Raw genomic sequence first — 19,970 nt, 5'->3', positions numbered from 1 at the left:
CATTTTCTGAGACAGTGTAAATGAGTTTATTTTTTAATGCTACTTATTGAAAGATCAAGGGAATGTATTTGTAATAATTTTATTTAATATGGTTTTACCCTTATTTCTTTTTCATCTTTTTCCCCTCATAGCAAGAACCTCAGAACCTCTGAATAATGCTCAGATTTTAAACCAACTGGTAACATTAAAATCCAATCCAGGATATAACTCAGCCTGCATTTCTAAGAATCAGGTAATAATAATGATTGTAGTTCGTGTGGGAACTGGGAAGGGTACGGAACGGTCATCCAGCTGCCTTCCTTGGGCATCTCATTTCTTTGACCTTGTCTCCCAAGACTCTAACCTCCATGTCAGCCACCTGTGCCTGTGGCACATTTCCGGGCCTGTCATCATCCACCACGGCTCACCTCAAATATTAAATGTAAAATAACTCACTGATCATAACTTCCTGCATTGTCTGACCTAGGAAACTGGGCTCCACGACCTCCTGTCTTCGCCTCCTCCCAGCAGCCTCTCCTCCTTTTTTCTGCGGGGCTCCCTTGCATAGGCCCAGGATTCCCTACCGTGGGTCACACCCACGTGGAGGCACCTGAGTCCACCTAAAACACTCCTGGCTTCGAACTATAACCTCAGCCAGGGCTTTACTACTCCCCAGCAATTATGCTTCCAATTTCCCAGTTCACTTTTTATGTTTTACATATCACTTATGTTTCCCATTTTACTCTCTAATGCCAAATTATAATGATTTTACACTTCTTTTTACTCTCCTCAAACTTGGGACCTGACTACCTCCAACCCCTTCCTCAGGAACTGGCAAAAATACTATTTCAGTGAAACAACAGACGCCATCAGATGATGTCTGTCCATTTCTGCCACCAACCAATAAATAACTTCACCTTTCCCTGCCATTGCAGTGGGGCGAGGTGGCTCTTCTGCCCTGATGGCTTATTAGCATGTGAAAACGCTCTTTCCTTGCTTCCCAGCATCTTTCCTCTTCATAGTACTGTTGCTCTTTCAAAGTTTGCTAAGGACCTCCTTTAAGCTAAATCCCATGGAAATGCCTCTGTTCATAGTACACATGTGCAGGTTTTATTAATGTAGCACATTCCTGATGTAGAATATGAATTTCCAACTTCGACAGATACTCAGATGATCCCAATTTACATCCTACTCACGTTTGCCAGTCTCATTGCTTCCTGTTGTCCCGACTGTAAGTTTCTAGGCAGCAGAGTTGGGTCTTGCTTACAGTCACTTCCCAGGACCTAGCTCAGGACATGTCACGTATGAGATGTTCAGTAAATACTTGTCTAGTGAATGAATGCTAGCATTGGAGACTCCTCAACATAGAATAGTACCAGAAGAAAATTTTAATGATTTTTTTTTTTTAATGTAGCTATTTGGAATGTTAAACTCATTACACGTAGGTGATGTAGCTCAGCTCCTGGACTATGTATCAAAGGGAAGTAAGTGCCCTTCTCGACTACCAAGCAGATATTTTAAAATCACTTTCTTATCGGACTCTAGTTGCAAAAGTTATCATAAAAGTAATAATGCAAACCTAGGCTTCAGATATTAATTGTAACTTGAAAGAACATATACAAATCTACTCGATGATTCAGAGACCCCCCCCCTCAAGTGTTTTCATATTGTTTTGTGAAGTAATTGGGATGATAGATTCTTTCCAGATAAGTGAGTGCTTGTGTTTCTTTTCTGTCTTTCTAGGGTTCAGAACTTTCTGGAGTAACATCTTCAGCTTGTGATAAAGAGTCGAATATGCAAGTACAATCAGTGCATTCATCTATTACTTAGTTTCCTTCAAGAGCTGCTTCAGTACACTGTTGTAAATAATGTATTTTCCCCATTTTAGGGAACAAAGGGTGATCATGATTTCTAAATCAGGATATTCTGCACACCCACCTGTGGCAGCCAAAGCTGATGTGCAGCAGGTTGTCATGTATTGCAAGGAGAAGCTTATTCGTGGAGAGTCAGAGTTTTCCTTTGAAGAGCTGAGAGCCCAGAAATACAATCAACGGAGAAAGCATGAACAATGGGGTACTTGCAGTCTTACAGTCTGAGCTATCTTAGGTCACTTAATATAATTCTCATCTCTGAGTAATTACATTTTAGCAGATAATTGACTATACTGAAAGAATCTGCAAGAAAAATGTCTCTAGGTCATTCTGTCAGGAGCCTAAAAATCTTTAATACTAGTGTAGCAACCACATTTGTCCAAAGGCTAAATTGGTGTCTTTTGACAGCAAAACTCAGGGTTGAAACAGCAATAAAGGAGATAGATATCCACACCAGTGTTGCCTTAGCTTTTAGTGAAGTAGATTTTTTTTTTTTTTTTTGCGGTATGCGGGCCTCTCACCGTTGTGGCCTATCCCGTTGCGGAGCACAGGCTCCGGATGCGCAGGCTCAGCGGCCATGGCTCACGGGCCCAGCTGCTCCGCGGCATGTGGGATCCTCCCGGACCTGGGCACGAACCCGTGTCCCCTGCATCGGCAGGCGGACTCTCAACCACTGCGCCACCAGGGAAGCCCCGAAGTAGATATTTTTAACCTTTCAAATAATATCTGTACGGATTTGAACTTCTTTATCTAGCTATTCTAAACCTCTGGGTCTGTTATTTGGACTGTGAAAGGATTAGGTTAGGAACTGGAGTTGAGATTTTTCAAGATCTGCAACTACTGTAAATAAGACATTCAGGAGTCCTCTGATGAAAGTGCCATGTTATTCATGGCTGTGCTGTACAGTGGATCAAGCTTTGCTCCCCAGGGAGAACTGAATGTTAACACCAGTGTTGGCACTTGGCTTTGCTGTAACAATGTGGACCTCAGAGGAAAATGAACCTCTGTCCTACTCAGGGCTTTTACCCCATCTAAGTATTTGTGCTGTGCCCACTCTGTAGGCCACTTTTTGTTCATTCATTATTTCTCTTTTGGTTGACAACTGAGAGGACAGTCGACGCTCGTGGAGGACTCTTTTGTGCCTTGCACAGATGCTAAAGTCTGAGCTGGACGGTTAGATTTGTACGTGATGTGGTTATGTTAACCAGTTACTGGAAATGGGACCAAGAGCAGTGTACTTGAGACACTGACCATTCGGTGCACTTTACTCTTATTCCTTCTTAGAAAGGACCTAGAGGTTTAAATCTTTTAAAAACTGTTCCATTTTCAATTGATTTGCACAGTTGTGATGGTTCTACAAGTGGTGCTTAGTATCATACCGTGCTATTACCAAGTATTTTTGTTGCTCATCATGTAAATTTTTATAACTTACATGCCCTGAACTTAAAAATAACTGTGCTACAGAAAGGTAAAAATTATGACTGAAAAGTAATACATATTTCAGTTCTCATAATCTAATACACATGGAAAAGACTAGTAAAAACTTTGCTGTCTTAAAAATAACCTTTTACTGATTTTGCATGGATTCCTCTGATGACCTGAATTTAAATTTCACATGCAAACCATATTTTCTCTTTCCTAAAGTTAATGAAGACAGGAATTATATGAAAAGGAAAGAAGCAAATGCTTTTGAAGAACAACTATTAAAACAGAAAATGGATGAGCTTCATAAGAAGTTGCACCAAGTGGTGGAGACATCACATGAGAACCTGCCCTCTTCCCAGGGGAGGTCTGAGGTGTGTGTGCTCCTTGCTGATGCTTCCCACGCCCAGTACAGGGATTTCTGTTTCTATTTGTCCTCTGTGTGCTCTATTTTTAGAGTTAATTCTGATGTTAATTTAGTTACTAGCTTTCTGAATTATTTTCCCCCCAACAATGGGGGAAAAGGCAATCCAACACACTTCCAGTGACGAAGAGGTCACACTTAAAGAGCCAAGAATCAGAATAACGCTGGGCTTCTCAGCACCAACCCGGAAAGATCTTCAAAATGTAGAATGAGAAAGGAAGTTACAGGACAGAACGTGTAGTGTGTGTGTGTGTGTCTGTGCGCGCGCGTGCGTGTGTGTGTGCGTGTGTGTGTGTGTGTGTGTGTAGGCACATACTTATATACTTAATTATTAGCGTATATAATCCTTTTTCTGATTTTGGGGGGGTGTACAATGACTATTATTTAATGAAAATTCAAATATAATGATTTCTTTAGTTTGTGTTGAGAAGCCAGCGCGCACCTGCAAGAATGGGTCTCAGGACCTGTTTTTTCTACAGACTTACTGTGGCCACATTCCTGTTTTCAGCTCCACCTTCACGTCCATCCTGAGATGTGTTCAAATTTCTGAACAACTCTGGAGATCAGCCTCCTCCAGCTGCTGTTTTAGGGGTTAGGATTCCTTTACTGTCATTTTGGTGAGGTTTCGGGAGGACGTGGATGATAAAGCACATGTTTAAGCTACTGTCTTTAACCAGAAGCCTCTGTTTATGAACTTATTTCTGTATATGAGTGGTATAAGGATATATTTGCCAAATGGATCTCCATTTGTCCCTAAATCGTTTATTTACCAGCTCAGCCTTTCCCTATTGGTTTAAAATATCTTACCATATACTAAATTTTTAAGGTATAAGATCCATTTCTAAAATAGCTGTCTCTTTGTTTTAGTCAATAGGTTTCTTCTTGATCATTCCATATTGTGTGTTTACTATAGCATTGTTGTATGTTTTGATATCTGGTGGAGAAAGTCTGATTATTATTTTTTTAATGTATTTCTTCAGAAATGAATATTATGTTTATTTTTAATCTTTACTAATTTGGTAGGTGAGAAAATGTTATAGGTCATTTTTAATTATCTTTTTTGATGACTAGTGAGAATAAACTTTTTATATTTTGTCCATTTGTCTGTGAAATAACTATTCTTGCCCTAGATATTTGGTGCTTTTCTTTTCTTTTTTTTTTTTTTTTTTTTTTTTTGCGGTACGCAGGCCTCTCACTGTTGTGGCCTCTCTCGTTGCGGAGCACAGGCTCCGGACGCGCAGGCTCAGCGGCCATGGCTCACGGGCCCAGCTGCTCCGCAGCACGTGGGATCTTACCGGACTGGGGCACGTCCCCTGCATCAGCAGGTGGACTCTCAACCACTGCGCCACCAGGGAAGCCCTTGGTGCTTTTCTTAACAATTTGTGAGAATACTTTTCTATGGTGGGAAATTAACTGTCTTTTTTTTTAAGATTTATTTATTATTTATTTTATTTATTTTGGGCTGCGTTGGGTCTTAGTCGCGGCACGCGGGATCTTTCCTTGTGGCACATGGGCTTCTCCCTAGTTGTGGTGTGCTGGTTTTTCTCCTCTCTAGTTGCGGCTCGCAAGCTCCAGGGCACCTGGGCTCTAGTTTGTGGCACACAGGCTCTAGTTGAGGTGTGCAAGCTCAGTAGTTGTGGCGCACGGGCTTAGTTGCCCCGCAGCATGTGGGATCTTAGTTCCCTGACCAGGGATCGAACCCACATCCCCTGCTTGCAAGGTAGATTCTTTACCACTGGACCCCCAGGGAAATCCCGCTCTTTGTCTTTTAACTTGGTAACATAGGAGTGTACATGTACAGTCTAAGTACGTGTGAGTAGAAAAGCAAAGACTTTAAGTTAAGGGCCCGTGTCCTTCCCACTGTGAGCCGTGCTTTTGTGGCAGTCAGTGCAGTTTATATTCGTGTTTCCTACTCATTAAAGAGAAGATGGTTGCTAAGGGTATTTTAATAGAAGGAACACCATTATGAGCATTTGGTAACATTGACTGTTAGTCTTTTCCCAAAATTAAGTAAGCAGGAATGTGCCAGTTCTTAAATACTAATGAATGGTCAGGGCTGGTATTTTATTTTATTTTATTTTATTTTATTTTATTTTAAAAATTTTTTTTTAATTTTTTAAAATTTTATTTATTTATTTTTGGCTGCACTGGGTCTTTGGTGTCGCGCCCGTGCTTTCTCTAGTTGCGGCAAGCGGGGGCTACTCTTCGCTGCAGTGCGAGGGCTTCGTGGGCTTCTCGTTGCGGTGGCTTCTCTTGTTGCAGAGCACAGGCTCTAGTTGCGCAGGCTTCAGTAGTTGTGGCACACGGGCTTTGTTGCTCCGTGGCATGTGGGATCCTCCCGGACCACGGCTCAAACCCGCATCCCCTGCACTGGCAGGTGGATTCTTAACCACTGTGCCACCAAGGAAGCCCCAGGGCTGGTATTCTAGTGGTTAGAAGTATGAGCTGCCAGTTGAGTGTGTGGTTAAGAAGCTACGGAAGCATCCACCGCGTAGAGTGGCCTTTGTTGTTGACTGTTCATTTCAGAATACCTGGAGGGGTAAGGAGCTGGCTCAGGAGGAAAGGAATCTACTGAAGAAGACAGGTGCCATTCTTTGAAAAGCTGTAATATCTAATTAGCAGTCTGGACCTCATGGCTTTATTTTTGTTTGCTTACCATGAAAGGTCAGCCCAGCATGTATGGGGCCACACACAGGCTCCCCGCAGGAACTGAGAGCTCCGAGTCTTCCAGCTGTCCATCAGCAGACCTCAAAGAATGCAGGAGAGACACCCGAAGAGGCATCTGTTGTTCCACTTATGGCAAATACTGTCACCGCTGCTTTGGTGTCCCCAGCCGTCACCCAGAGTATAACTCCCCAGCTTCCTTTGGCAGCCCAGCCAGTGACAGATGCCATGTTTACGGTGGCCAGCAAAGATGCCAGGTAAGCCAAAGGTAGCCCTAGAGATGATAGTGATGTGAATGGTGTCTGACGGCTTCTTTACGTGACCTGCAATATCAAGAGCAATGTGTAAATATGATGGATGAGTCTTGTTTTTCAAAATAATTTTTAGATGGGCATGTAGTGGAAGAAACAAGTTACCAAAACATTAGCCCCAAATCTTCAGCCTCACTTATTGTTTCTTTTAGAGTATTTGTTTTACTTCATACTTCCCTCTTGAATTATAATTTTTCGATACACTCAAACTTAACAATCTTTTTGTAACTGAAGAATATACAGCTGTTAAACTGAAATTGCCTTTGCTTACTGGCTTTGACTGAACATATGTAGGCGTTCATTACAATCCAGATATGTAGGCGTTCATTACAATCCAGATAGTTCCTTGACATATATTCTTCTCATATTCCTTCTATCTTTGCACCGGGAGCAGTTTGGGATTAATGTCTGTTACACAATATGCCAAAATATGTCTATACACTGCTGTGGAGGTTTTTTTCTCCAATTTTGAGGGATTTTCCTAGATTACAGAAATTACAATTATTGTCGCATCGCTTGTTTATATTTTCCTCTTCAGTCACTTTGGTGCTCTCTCTTTTTTAAACATAAAAATTTTATTGATCTATTGGAAAAGATAAAAGCTACAATGTAACTCACACCCTCCCCTTGGGCTAAACCCCTTGGCACAGATTATGGTTCTCAAGTACTGGTTCTCCTCAATGTCCAAGGTTAACTTTTACCAATGATTTCTCCTGGAAATAAGATTTAAAGTGATCATGCTTTTTCAGCCACATTAGGACAATAATTCAGACCTGTGTCCTGTATCAAACCATGTATGTAAAAAGAGGACTGTTGTGTGGGGCTGTGACTTCATTAGTTCTTAGTAGTTAATTTACACAACAATAAGATGGTCACAACAGCAGCAATGACAGGCCCCCGGAGACACAGTTCAGCGTGTCCAGCTGAACCTTATAAAATTATGAAACTCTCTAACCTAATGAACATTCAGATCATTCAGAAGCCTTTCAAACTGACCCTGACCTTAGCCTAGGCAAGGGACTGAAAGTACCCCCCTCACGCTCTCAGTGGCCTAGACGGCTGACCATGACAGAGAAAGGGCACCTTTCTCTGGTATCTCTATAAAACTCATGTTTTTATGACAGTTTAATGGGGATTTGTAAGATTAAAAGTGCTTTGCACTTTTTACTTTATACCCTCACAGGGTCCATTAAGGGAAGCAGTGTTAAATAGACAGATGAGGTCCACTATCACAACTGTACTTAAAATAAACTGTGATGTAAGTGTCTCACGTACCATTTTTTCCCCTCTTGATAACTGCTGAAGTCTAAAGGACAATGCACTGTGGCTACCTGCCCATCACGAGAGAGGTGGCCCCTGTGGTGAAGGCGCCAGCGCTTCCCCACGTCACAAGAGCAGGAGAGTGGTGCCGGACAGCAGGCCCGGAGCTGGGGGTTAGCCCTTTAGCCTGTGTAATAAATGGGATCGTTCGAACCTCGTGTATGAATGATTATCGGGTGTTAAAGTACAGAATCACTATGTCAAGCAAACGTGAATACCTGGCCTTTATCTGTAAGAATTATTGTCCTCAAAAGGAAATGAAAGAAAACATAAAACATCTTATTCACTTACACTGTAGACCTAGGCAGTCCCATCTGTGTTTTAACAACAGGCTCGTAATTGCTGACATTTTTTACTGTTCTTTCTTGAGAGTGATTGTGTCTCAAGAGTTTTCTCTTCCAGGTGTATGAATAAAAGTACTCATGAATTCAAGCCACAGAGTGGAGCAGAGATAAAAGAAGGTAATGTTTAACTATTGATATAATACATTGCTGTCTAAGCTGTTTGCCCAGACTCGTCCAGGTCGCTCAAGGGTCTGTTTGGTGGCTGCAGTTCATGAAGGCTTCAGGCCTTAATGAACCTGGGTGTCAGCTTTCCCGTTCTTAGAAGGCAGGGGTTAGTTAAACCCCAGACCATTTCAAATAAAGGTAGAAATTCACTTGACAGTCACATCTTAGTTGGAATCCTTTGGAAACTTGATTTGTGAAAACTTTCCTATTAAATTTCTCAGCAGATTTAATCTAAAACCAGAGTCATCTTTAATATGTTGTGAAGACGGAAAGGTGATTAAAAGTTTAATTAGGAGTGTTATACTTCCGTTTGGTACTACTTTGTTAGAGGTGTTTGCATAAAAGTAAGTTTTATAAATAAAATAAGACACCTGGATTGGGTCTTCATTCCCCCCACTCCTTCATGTACTGTGCCATCCTTTCCAATGACAGTTTAGTGGGAGCAGAGCTACTTGAAAAAAGCAGTGACACCTACATTTGACCAGCACCTAACTGAGCACTAGTAGAAGCCAGGCACTGTCCTAGGTAGTGAGAGATGCAGTCGCGAACAGAAAGGACAGAAATCCCCACCCACGAAGAGGGGGAAAGGAAGTGTGGCTGGGGCGTGGGGGGTGGGCAGGGGTTGAAATCTCAGGGGCAACTGGGAAAGACCCTCATAAAGAAGGTGATATCTGGGTAGAGACCTGACGGGGGAAGCATCCCACGCAGCCCTTGGAAACCTGGTTCAGGTGGAGGGAGCAGCAAGGGCAGAGCCCTCAGGCAGGAATATCCCTGAACTGTTTGGAGCACAGCAGAGCGGCCAGTGGCCACAGGCAGCAGGGGAGGAGGAGGAAGGTGAGGTGGGAGCCGAGAGGCTCAGGCTGTGCAGGGCCGTGTTCGCCATGGTTTGGGCCCGGCTGAGGGAGATGGAAAGTCAATCCTAAGATATACAATGTCACTATTAACTACTTCTGGGGTATAGTGGAGCAAAGAGGGCTATTTATGACCAGTCTGCTAATTTGATATGATCTTAGATCAAGCCACTTAATCTCTTTGAGCTTTTATTTCCTTTTCTGTAAACGGATACTTCTTGCCTTACCTACCTCGTGGGACTATTATAAAGAGAAAAATGAAAGATATGGAAGCATTATAGTAATGGAAGTCCTTAGTGAGGATTATCAAGAATAATAAAAATGTACAATAAGTATAATAAGTTTCTTAAATTGTGCCTTCTAAACTATTCTGGTTTCTCTACTGATGCTGCATTTTGTCCCCATTTCTTTAATAGGGTGTGAAACACAGAAGGTTGTTAACACAAATTCTTTTCACACAACTCCTAACACATCACTGGGACTGGTTCAGGCAACGCCATCCAAAGTGCAGCCGTCACCCACCGTGCACACAAAAGAAGCATTAGGTATGTAAGGCCTTTTGTTTGAATGTGTAGCATCTGACGACAAATTAATGAAAGCTCTTTTGCAGCCATGTTTACCATTATTCTTTCTATTCTTTTAAGGTTTCATCATGAATATGTTTCAGGCTCCTACACTTCCTGATGTTTCTGATGACAAAGATGAATGGCCATCTCTAGGTCAAAATGAAGATGCATTTGAAGCCCAGTTTCAGAGTAATAACAGATTGTTTAATAGCTACTAAGTGGATAGCGTTGTGGGTGGTTGCCCACAGAAATAGCAGGGATTATACAAGAAGTAGTCCTGGCCCTGGTTAGCTTGTCACATAAGGGCATGGAGTTTGTGAAATAAAAAAATACAATGTTGTTTGGCAAGGTATTCAGTATGTGCCCTAGACTTGGTTTGTTTCTTAAAAAATAATAAATAGTGCTAAAGAAGGACAAAATCTGCATGGGTAGGAATGGCCAGGAAGGGCTGAGTAGTTGACGGATACTTGAGCTTTGCCCAGTAGAGGAATGTTCGGGCTGGAGTGTTGGGAGCCAGGACTAGCCCACCTTTGTCTAGAGTCAGGATTTATGCTGGAAGCCAGAGAGAGATCACGATGAAGATAAATATAGAGCTAAGAGCTTAGTTCCTCATTGTAGGAAAGCAAAGACATGGAGAGCTTTATTCAGTGTCAGTGACCATAGCAGTGTGTTAGGAGAACGGCGAACGCTGCTTTATGCGTGGCAGAAACTCGAGATCGGAGGCTCGCGTGCTAACCCTTGTGACCATAGTTAGTCCCTTCATGTCACTGCAGAGTGACTTACCTCATTGCTTAGTATTTCAAAAACTGACATCAGTTGTTTTCTGTAGCTCTTATTCCATTTTCTTATTTGTAGTTGAAGCTGCACCTAAAGGATAGTGTTTTGGGCCTATTTTAATAATTAACTCCAATTGTTTACCCTTGCAGAAAATGCAACGTCTTCTGGGGCGTGGGGAGTCAATAAGATTATCTCTTCTCTGTCCTCTGCTTTTCCTGTGTTCGAAGATGGAAACAAAGAAAATTATGGGTAAAGAAATATCTGGTTAAGACAACACTGGGGGAGATGCATGTTGCCATAGTGACAGGGACAGTGCCGAGAACCCCTCAGGAGTCCAGGTGGTGAGCTGGTGAGAGAACAGGACCTGCCGATCAAATGGCCTGGGCCCCAGCCCCAGCTCTGCCACAGATGAGCCTTTTGACCACATGGCTTGGAGATTGTTGCTGAAGTTCTTTTCCAGATCTGCAGAGTTCCGGGGGGTTACAAGAAAGTAGTCCTTCCATAACAAAAGTATTTGTTACAAAAGGAAACCGTATGGTGATAAATCATCAGAGAACCAAGGAATCCTATAGGTTTGAAATTGTATTCGCTGTAAATGAATTCACCAGTACAGGTATCCATACGTGCTCTGTATATATTTGCAGGATTGATAAAGTAGAAAAGGAAGTGGCTTATATTGGGTCACACTGCAGAGAACATTTGTTTTAAGGCTGAGCCCCATCAGGGTAGAGTAGGGTAGCACGAGGAAGTTTCACCATTAATAATTTAAACCGTGAAAGAGAGGTGTGAACTAAAGGTATCATGGTGTAGAAGAGGTTCATGTTCTGTAGCTAGACCAAGCACTAGGAATAAGAAATAAAACGTATGGCATCCATGCCATTCTGTTGGCCACGGCCCTAACTATTTTTTTGTCCTTAAAACTTAAAACTCAAAAAAAATAAAAATAAAATAATAATAAAAAAAAAAACTTAAAAGTGCAATAGAAAGTTCTGTATTTTCCACCCTCGCTTAAGTAACTGTAGATCTACTTTTATACACATCGTCAAGTTAATTCAACCTGCACTCAGTTTTGCTGTAAAAGTAAGAAATATGTGTATAAATATTAACTAAATAGGAAAAGGGGAGAATGTTTTTAACACTAACTTAAGTGGTAGAATTTATTTCCTTAGCATATTTTGCTGTTTGTAATTTTGCAAATCTTTCCTTAGATTACCACAGCCTAAAAATAAGCCCACGGGAGCCAGGACCTTTGGAGAACGCTCAACGTGGAGGTGCACTTCAAAACCAAATGTAAGTAAATCTCTGCTTCATCCATGAAATGGGTCCCGCAACCCTTTTCTTTTAATTTTACCAAATGCTTGTGCCAGTCAAATGAGGTGGTGTATTTAAAAAACTGTGCTGAAAAAATAAAGTATTATGTGAAAATTAAGTTTTATAGAACATTATTCTAGAATTATTTGCAAATCTATTATGCACCACACATTAAGAGAGATATAGAAACTGAAAAATAAGTTTGATAATGATCCTTACTCTCTGAGAGCCTCCCCTTTAGACAGGAGGAACCACTGGGGGCATATATATTTTTCCTAGACCTAAGAAGTTTAATACAGGCTATATGGGAACTCTGTATTATCTTTGTAATTCCTCTGTAAATCTAGACTTTTCAAATTAAAAAAAAAAAGAAGTAGAGACTTGCCTGGTGGTCCGTGGTAAAGAATCCACCTTACAAGGCAGGGGACACGGGTTCGATCCCTGGTCAGGGAACTAAGATCCCACATGCCACAGGGCAACTGAGCTCGCAGGCCTCAACTAGACAGCCTGCGTGCCGCAAACTACAGAGCGCACGTGCCCTGGAGCCTGCGCGCCACAACTAGAGAAGAGAAAACCCTTGTGCCACAACTAGAGAGAAGCCTGTGTGCCGCAATGAAGATCCCGTGTGCCGCAGCTAAGACCTGATGCAACCAAAAATAAATAATAAAATGAATGATAAATCTTTTTAAAAAAAAAAAGTAAAAATTGGTAAACGAAACGTGACTCTTGCATGTGATATAACTCTGCTGGAGTGTGTTAAAGATGAAGTGTCCCAGTTCTGGGGAAAAGAACAGACCCACGATGTCCTTGGCTCTGTGTTAGCCAGGGGTTACATCCATTTCTTCGAAAAAATTAAAATTCCTCATTTTTTTGAATCTTAAAAAGTATTAATGTGTTAAATTTCATCTATGAAACAAGGAGATTGCTACTTTTTTTCCGTTCTTCTTTCGTTGTAGGAAGTACCTCACACTGACGAGTTTTTGGATGATTCAACCGTGTGGGGTGTCCGCTGCAACAAAACCCTGGCTCCCAGTCCCAAGAGCCCGGGAGACTTTACGTCTGCTGCACAGCTGGCATCTACGCCCTTCCACAGGCTTCCAGTGGATTCAGTGCACCCTCTAGAAGATAAAGGTGTGCCTTACACTATCTTAGTGTCTTCTGCCAACTTCAGTTCTTTTACTATTGTAGTTTTCTTCTGGAAGATTTGAAAATCATAAAGAGGAAACTTAAAATCCATTCACTGTATTATTACATATACGGTTTTTGGTTTTGGCATAATGTCTTTCTAAAGTGTATGTGCATTTTAAAAGTTTGATAACTTAGATTTTAGGTAGAACGGGAGAAAAATCTATAGAAGCATTTAAAGGCAAAGATACAAAGTCCAACCCATTTGTATGGGATTATAGCTTTATTTCATGTTTTACAACAAACAAAATAGCCCCTACAGACAGACTTGAATGTTAAAAATATGAACATTTTATTTTCTAATTTGGTAAGAGTAACAAACAGCAAATTTTAATCCTTGATATGTATCTACAAATTTTATTACTTTAGAGATGTAGCCAAGTACTATACTCGGAAAATCATATTTAAAAATTTTTTAGTGATCTGATAAAACTCACAGATGGTCCTTATTTTCCCCAAACATAACATTCTCATATCAAAGATCTTTATACATATGAACTGAAGCTTAACAAATGACACAGTTATTGAATACAGATAATTATTACCTATTAAATACGATCCTGCAAAATAAATACAGGCATACCTTGTTTACTGCACTTCATTGCACTTTGCAGATACTGGATTTTTTTTTAACAAATTGAAGGTGTGTGGCAGCCCTGTGTCAAGCGGCCCACTGGCACCATTTTCCAGCAGCATTTACTCACTTTGTGTCTGAGTCACATTTTGGTAATTCTCGCAATATTTCAAACTTTTCCTTATTGTTATATTTGTTATGGTGATCTGTTGTCAGTGGTTTTTGATGTTACTATTGTGACTGTTTTGGGGTGCCACGAACCTCACCCACGGCAGATGGTGAACTTAGTGAATGGCTGTTGTGTGTGTTCCCTGATTGCTCCCCCCGCTGGTCATTCCCTGTCTTCCTCACTCTCCTCGGGCCTCTCCCCTGAGACACAAAAATAGTGAAATTTAGGCCAGTTAATAACCCTACAGTGGCCTCTAAGTGTTCAAGTGAAAGGAAGAGTTGCACGTCTCTCACTTCCAATCCAAAGCTAGAGATGATTAAGCTTAGTGAGGAAGGCGTGTCGAAAGCCCAGGTAGGCCTCTTTCACCATGTGGATGCAAAGGAAAAGTTCTTGAAGGAAATTAAATGTGCCACTCCAGTGAACATATAAATGATAAGAAAGCAAAACAGCCATATTGCTGATATGGAGAAAGTTTGAGTGACCTGGATAGAAGATCAAAGCAGCCACAACATCCCCTGAAGCCAGAGCCTAATCCAGAGCAAGGCCCTAACTCTCTTCAGTTCTCTGAAGGCTGAGAGGTGAGGAAGCTGCGGAAGAAAAGTGTGAAGGTAGCAGAGGTTGGTTCGTGAGGTTTAAGGAAAGAAGGCATCTCCTTATCAAAAGCGCGAGGTGAAGCGGCAAGTGCTGACGCAGAAACTGCAGCAAGTTGTCCAGAAGAGCTAGCTAAGATCATTAATGAAGGTGGCTACACTAGACAGCAGGTTTTCAATGTAGATGAAACAGCCTTATATTGGAAGAAGATGTCATCTAGGACTTCCAGAGCCAGAGAGGAGAAGTCAAGGTCTGGCTTTAAAGCTCCAAAGGACAGGCTGACTCTCCTGTTGGGGCTAATGCAGCTGATGATTTTAAGTTGAAGCCAATGCTGTTTACCATTCCAGAAGTCCTAGGGCCTTTAAGAGCTATGCTTCATCTATTCTGGCTATTCTCTATAAATGGAGCAGCAAAACCAGATGGCAGCAAATCTGTTTACAACATGCTTTACTGAATATGTTAAGTCCACTGTTAAGGCATACTGCTCAGAAGATTCCTTCCAAAATAGTACTGCTCATTGACAATGGACCTGGTCATCCAAGAGCTCCGATGGTGATGTACAATGAGATTATTTTCATGCCTGCTAACACAACATCCATTCTGCAGCCCATGGATCAAGGAGTAATTTAGACTTTCAAGTCTTATTATTTAAGAAATACATTTCAGGGACTTTCCTGGTGGTCCAGTGGTAGAGAATCTGCCTTCCAACGCAGGGGACGCAGGTTCGATCCCTGGTCAGGGAACTAAGATACCACGTGCTGTGGGGCAACCAAGCCCACGCGCCTCAACTAGAGAGACGCCCATATGCCACGGCAAAGATCCTGCCTGCCACAACGAAGACCTGATGCAGCCTAAATAAAAAAAAAAAAAGGAAACACATTTCATAAGGCTATAGCTGCCATAGACAGTTCCTCTGATGAATCTGGGCAGTCAATTGAAAACCTTCTGGAAAGGATTCACCATTCTAGATGCCATTAAAAACATTTCTGATTCATAGGAAGAGGTCAAAACATTATCAGGAGTTTGGAAGAAGTTGATGCCAACCCTCATGGATGACTTTGAGGGGTTCAAGACTTCAGTGGAGGAAGTAACTGCAGATGTGGTGGAAATAGCAAGAGAACTAGAATTAGAAGTGGAGAGAAGGTGTGACTGAATTGCTGCAATTTCATGATAAGATTAATGGACGAGGAGTTGCTTCTCATGGATGAGCAAAGAAAGTGGTTTCCTGAGATGGAATCTACTCCTAGTGCAGATGCTGTGAAGATTATTTTGTTTTGTTTTTTATTTTTTTTTATTTTTTATTAGTTTTTGTTGGAGTATAGTTGCTTTACGTGAAAATTGTCGAAATGACAACAAAGGATATAAAATACTACATAAACTGAGTTGATAAAGCAGCGGCAGAGTTTGAGAGGATTAACTCCAATTTTGAAAGAAGTTCTACCGTGGGTAAAATGCTATCAAACAGCATTGCATGCTACAGAGAAATCGTTCATGAAAGGAAGAGTCAATCGATGTGGCAAACTTCACTGTTGTCTTATTTTAAGAAACTGCCACGATGACCCCAGCCTTCAGCAGCCACCAGCCTGATTAGTCAGCAGCCACCAACATCGAGGCAAGACCCTCCACCAGTCGTAAAAGATTACAACTCCCTAAAGGCTCAGATGATGGTTCGCATTTTTTAGCAATTAACTGTTTTTTAATTGAGGTATGCACACTGTTTTTTTTTAGACATAATGCTATTGCACACTTAAGACTTCAGTACAGTGTAAACATAACTTCTGGGCTTCCTCGGTGGCGCAGTGGTTGAGAGTCCGCCTGCTGATGCAAGGGACTTGGGTTCGTGCCCCTGTCCGGGAGGATCCCACATGCTGCGGAGCGGCTGGACCCGTGAGCCATGGCCGCTGAGCCTGCGCGTCCGGAGCCTGTGCTCCGCAACAGGAGAGGCCACAACAGTGAGAGGCCCGCGTACCGCAAAAAAAAAAACAAAAACAAAAAACATCTATATGTACTGGGAAACCAAAAAATTTGTGTGACTCGCTTTATTGTGATGTCCTCTTTATTGCAGTGGTCTGGATACAAACCCACAATATCTCTAAGTATGCCTGTGCTATGAGATCTGGGACCGCTTTACCTTTTTCTGCTAATTTACTAGCCAAGCACTATCACTGCTGGCATTTTTTTTTTTTTTTTAATAGCAGTTGTTCACTGAAGGAATAGTGAAAGAACTGCAAAAGAATTTCATTCCCCTGGATGAAAGCTTATTGTAATGTGAAGTCTGAGCCTATAGGCCTAAAAGTTTTTAACTAAGGAGTAAACATTTTTTCTTACTGTACTAACCAAATATATTTCTTTCCTGAATTTTAAAGGAGGATTTAGTTGAAACTTGGACAATTGCCAAGTGCTATCACAGACTTGCTACATTAATTCTAAAAATTTAAAGCTATTTCAATTTGGAAAACCTAATCTGTTTAACAGTCAAGAGTCTTTCATAAAGTCAATATTGACCTTTCTTAGTGTATTTGCCACTTTGATTGTATAAATAGAAGCTAATGTTCTAGTACTAAAAAGTGGTAGCACCTGTTCAGTGAAGCAGTATCTGATAAAATTTCATCTAGTGTAATAGTTGGCTCTATATTATATTAGCATCACTTGGTAGAAGTATGCTCTGTATTTCTGCCCTATCTAGTTTGTCTCTCCATAGATAGATTTCTTTTTTTAATTAAAGGGAGTGATAGTAAGTATTGCCAGGTTGCTTTCTGGTGTGAACCTCTGAGTCAGTTCAGTCAACTAAACGCTGACTAAATAAGGCAAGTTAGACTGAAAGACACCAAAATCTCCGCCCTCCACAAGCATTTCAGCCTTTTATTCTCCATGGCCTTGGCATCGGCTTCTCCTCAAACAGGGTGTGCACACTGCCACCCGTAACTTCCCGTGGTCTGGTCATCCTCCCACGGTGAACCTGCTGCCCTCTGGACTCTTCTCTTGAAGGATTGTATGGATTAGATGTATAAGGTTGAAACGCTCACATATAACGGTAGAATTTTTTAAGTGATTTTTTTCCCCATTTTTTAAACATAGTACATTTTACCATGGAATACTATTTTGAAATTATAATGAAAGTCAGTGTAAAAAGGAATCCTGGACTTTATAACCATATAAAATCATATGTGTGTGTATAATGCCCATCTCTACTTTTCTGTATATTTCAGAAAATGTGGTAGCAGAACAGTACACCCATGTGACTTTGAATTCTTGTGAAAGAAACAAGATGGAACCCTTGAAAGAGAGAAAGTTCAGGTATTGTGTGGGTGCATGTGGTCCTGTCTGTCTCCCTTTTCATTCTAGCTTGCTTCTTAAGCTGTAATAGAATACCTCATTCCAGCCCTTCTTTAAGGGCTGCCAGAGTTTTTATCAACTCAGAGCTTTAAGTCAGAAGGTACTGTCTGTACATATAAATACAATGACACTTGGTACGTCAGGGCAGTGAGAGAAGCAGCTGGGGTATCAGAGAATCCCTGGGGAGACTGTTCCTGTGACTGACTTCCACTGATTTGGGGAGCAGAACTGCAGATGCTCTTGCCAGCCAAAGACTGTGACATATAAAGACTATTGCAGAACTGAGCAAACACCTAACTGCTTCTGTATACCCATTATAATTGAGAAAATCAATAACTTTCTTTTTTTTTTCTTCTTTTTGGCTGTGTTGGGTCTTCATTGCTGCGCACAGGCTTTCTCTAGTTGTGACGAGCAGGGGCTACTCTTCGTTGTGGTGCGTGGGCTTCTCATTGCGGTGGCTTCTCTTATTGCAGAGCACGGGCTATAGGTGCGTCAGTAGTTGGAGCACACGGGCTCCAGTAGTTGCAGCACGTGGGCTCAGTAGTTGTGGTGCTCAGGCTTAGTTGCTCCGCGGCATGTGAGATCTTCCCAGACCAGGGATCAAACGCATGTCCCCTGAATTGGCAGGCGGATTCTTAACCACTGCACCACCAGGGAAGTCCTATAACTTTCCTTTAAGAGGAAGAAGATAGAATGTTTAAGCCTCTTAGGTTCTGATGCAAAATGCAGACTTCCCATACATACACTAATGCTTTGCAGAAGTAAAATTCTGCCACATTTGAATAGTCTGGTGAATGTCATAGACGCTAAAAGTAGCTACAGTCTTCTGAGTATTTATTATACTCCTGCACAGCACTTAATGCTTTTCATGTACTGCACCTTTAACTAACCCTTATAATAACTTTAATTGTAGGAACTTTTCTTTTCCAGCATTATAGATGAGGAAACCAGATCCAGAGGGCTAAATAAACGACCCAAAGACTACCGTAAACCACACTTGGCACAAGATTAATTTAGATGCATATAGGACAAAAATCACTGTTGCCAGCAGGGTAATACTGTCCAAGAAACTATTGTCTTTGACTGCATGTGACAGTTAAGCTGCAAGGAAACAAGACTCATGTGGGGAGACACCCAGGGACAGAGGCTTCCTTAGCTTCGAAACCTTATTCCCAGGGAGTCAGTGGCTCTTGCAACTCCATAGATTTAGTTTCCAGAGTCCCCGCCAGGGACAGGCCCATTACGAGAATCATTATACCTGAAGCCTGAATCTATGGATTCCCAGCACATGTTCATAATTCTCCCAGTCTAGATACAGCCATTTTTTATCATAAGCATTGATGACAGTGATACCTTACCTTTTCAGTTTTCAGTGGAGAAGGGGGAGAGCTAGAAAGTTAAACAAAATTCACAGTTTTGTGGAGAAGGGAAAGGGATTTTATTCATCGTTTATGCACCCACAGTAATTTGGGCACTCATGTTGCTAGTAGCAATGTACATGGGTTTGGAAACACATCTGTTTCGTTGTAATATAAAATATTGGAAATATGTTCAATATCTAAGAACAAGGGGATTGTTACACTTCATCACACATCCACTGGATTAAATGGTGTACAGCATTAAAACCCACAGTAGAACTGTGGAGAAACCCAGCAGACACCACCTTTCCCAAATAATCAGGCTAACGTCACCCGTGATGACACATGGTGATGTCATGGGAAGAGAAGGGCGCATCACCTCTGTGATATTCTCCCCAAACCAATACTCATAGTCTAGCCAGGAGGAAAACAAGAGAAACCCAAATTGAGGGACGGTCTACAAAATAGCTGGCCAGTACTCCTCAAAACCGACAAGGTCTTAGGAAACTAGGAAAGACTAAGAAAGTGTCACAGAGGAGAAGAGAGTAAGGAAGGAGGCTGACAACTAATGCAGCATGGTGTCCCCGATTGGATCTTGGAGCAAACACGGGGCCTTGTGAAAAACCTGGCGAAATCCAAACAAGGTCTGGAGGTTAGTCAATAGTAATATGACAAAGGTTGGTTTATTGGTTTTGACAAGAGAGCCACTTTAATGTGACCTGGTAACACTAGAGGAAATTGGTGAGGAACAT

General features: G+C 41.6%; 1 protein-coding gene across 4 annotated transcripts in view; it reads left to right on the top strand.

The window, feature by feature from the left end:
* Positions 1–19,970, top strand: part of BUB1 (BUB1 mitotic checkpoint serine/threonine kinase) — a 41,778-nt gene that overhangs the window by 7,528 nt on the left and 14,280 nt on the right. For 3 of the 4 annotated variants that reach the window (XM_065890753.1, XM_065890754.1, XM_065890751.1), the window contains 12 exons: positions 132–232; positions 1,723–1,775; positions 1,868–2,052; positions 3,495–3,646; positions 6,361–6,617; positions 8,394–8,452; positions 9,768–9,896; positions 9,996–10,106; positions 10,844–10,943; positions 11,903–11,984; positions 12,962–13,136; positions 17,734–17,821. In XM_065890753.1, coding sequence (XP_065746825.1) covers positions 132–232; positions 1,723–1,775; positions 1,868–2,052; positions 3,495–3,646; positions 6,361–6,617; positions 8,394–8,452; positions 9,768–9,896; positions 9,996–10,106; positions 10,844–10,943; positions 11,903–11,984; positions 12,962–13,136; positions 17,734–17,821 — 1,492 coding nt within the window. The remainder of the gene's footprint in view (positions 1–131; positions 233–1,722; positions 1,776–1,867; positions 2,053–3,494; positions 3,647–6,360; positions 6,618–8,393; positions 8,453–9,767; positions 9,897–9,995; positions 10,107–10,843; positions 10,944–11,902; positions 11,985–12,961; positions 13,137–17,733; positions 17,822–19,970) is intronic. The other variant, XM_065890752.1, reaches the window with a different exon arrangement.

Source organism: Phocoena phocoena, chromosome 14, assembly GCF_963924675.1.
Source record: "Phocoena phocoena chromosome 14, mPhoPho1.1, whole genome shotgun sequence".
NCBI classification, from domain to species: Eukaryota; Metazoa; Chordata; class Mammalia; order Artiodactyla; family Phocoenidae; genus Phocoena; species Phocoena phocoena.
This window is presented reverse-complemented; position numbering and strand designations above follow the sequence as displayed.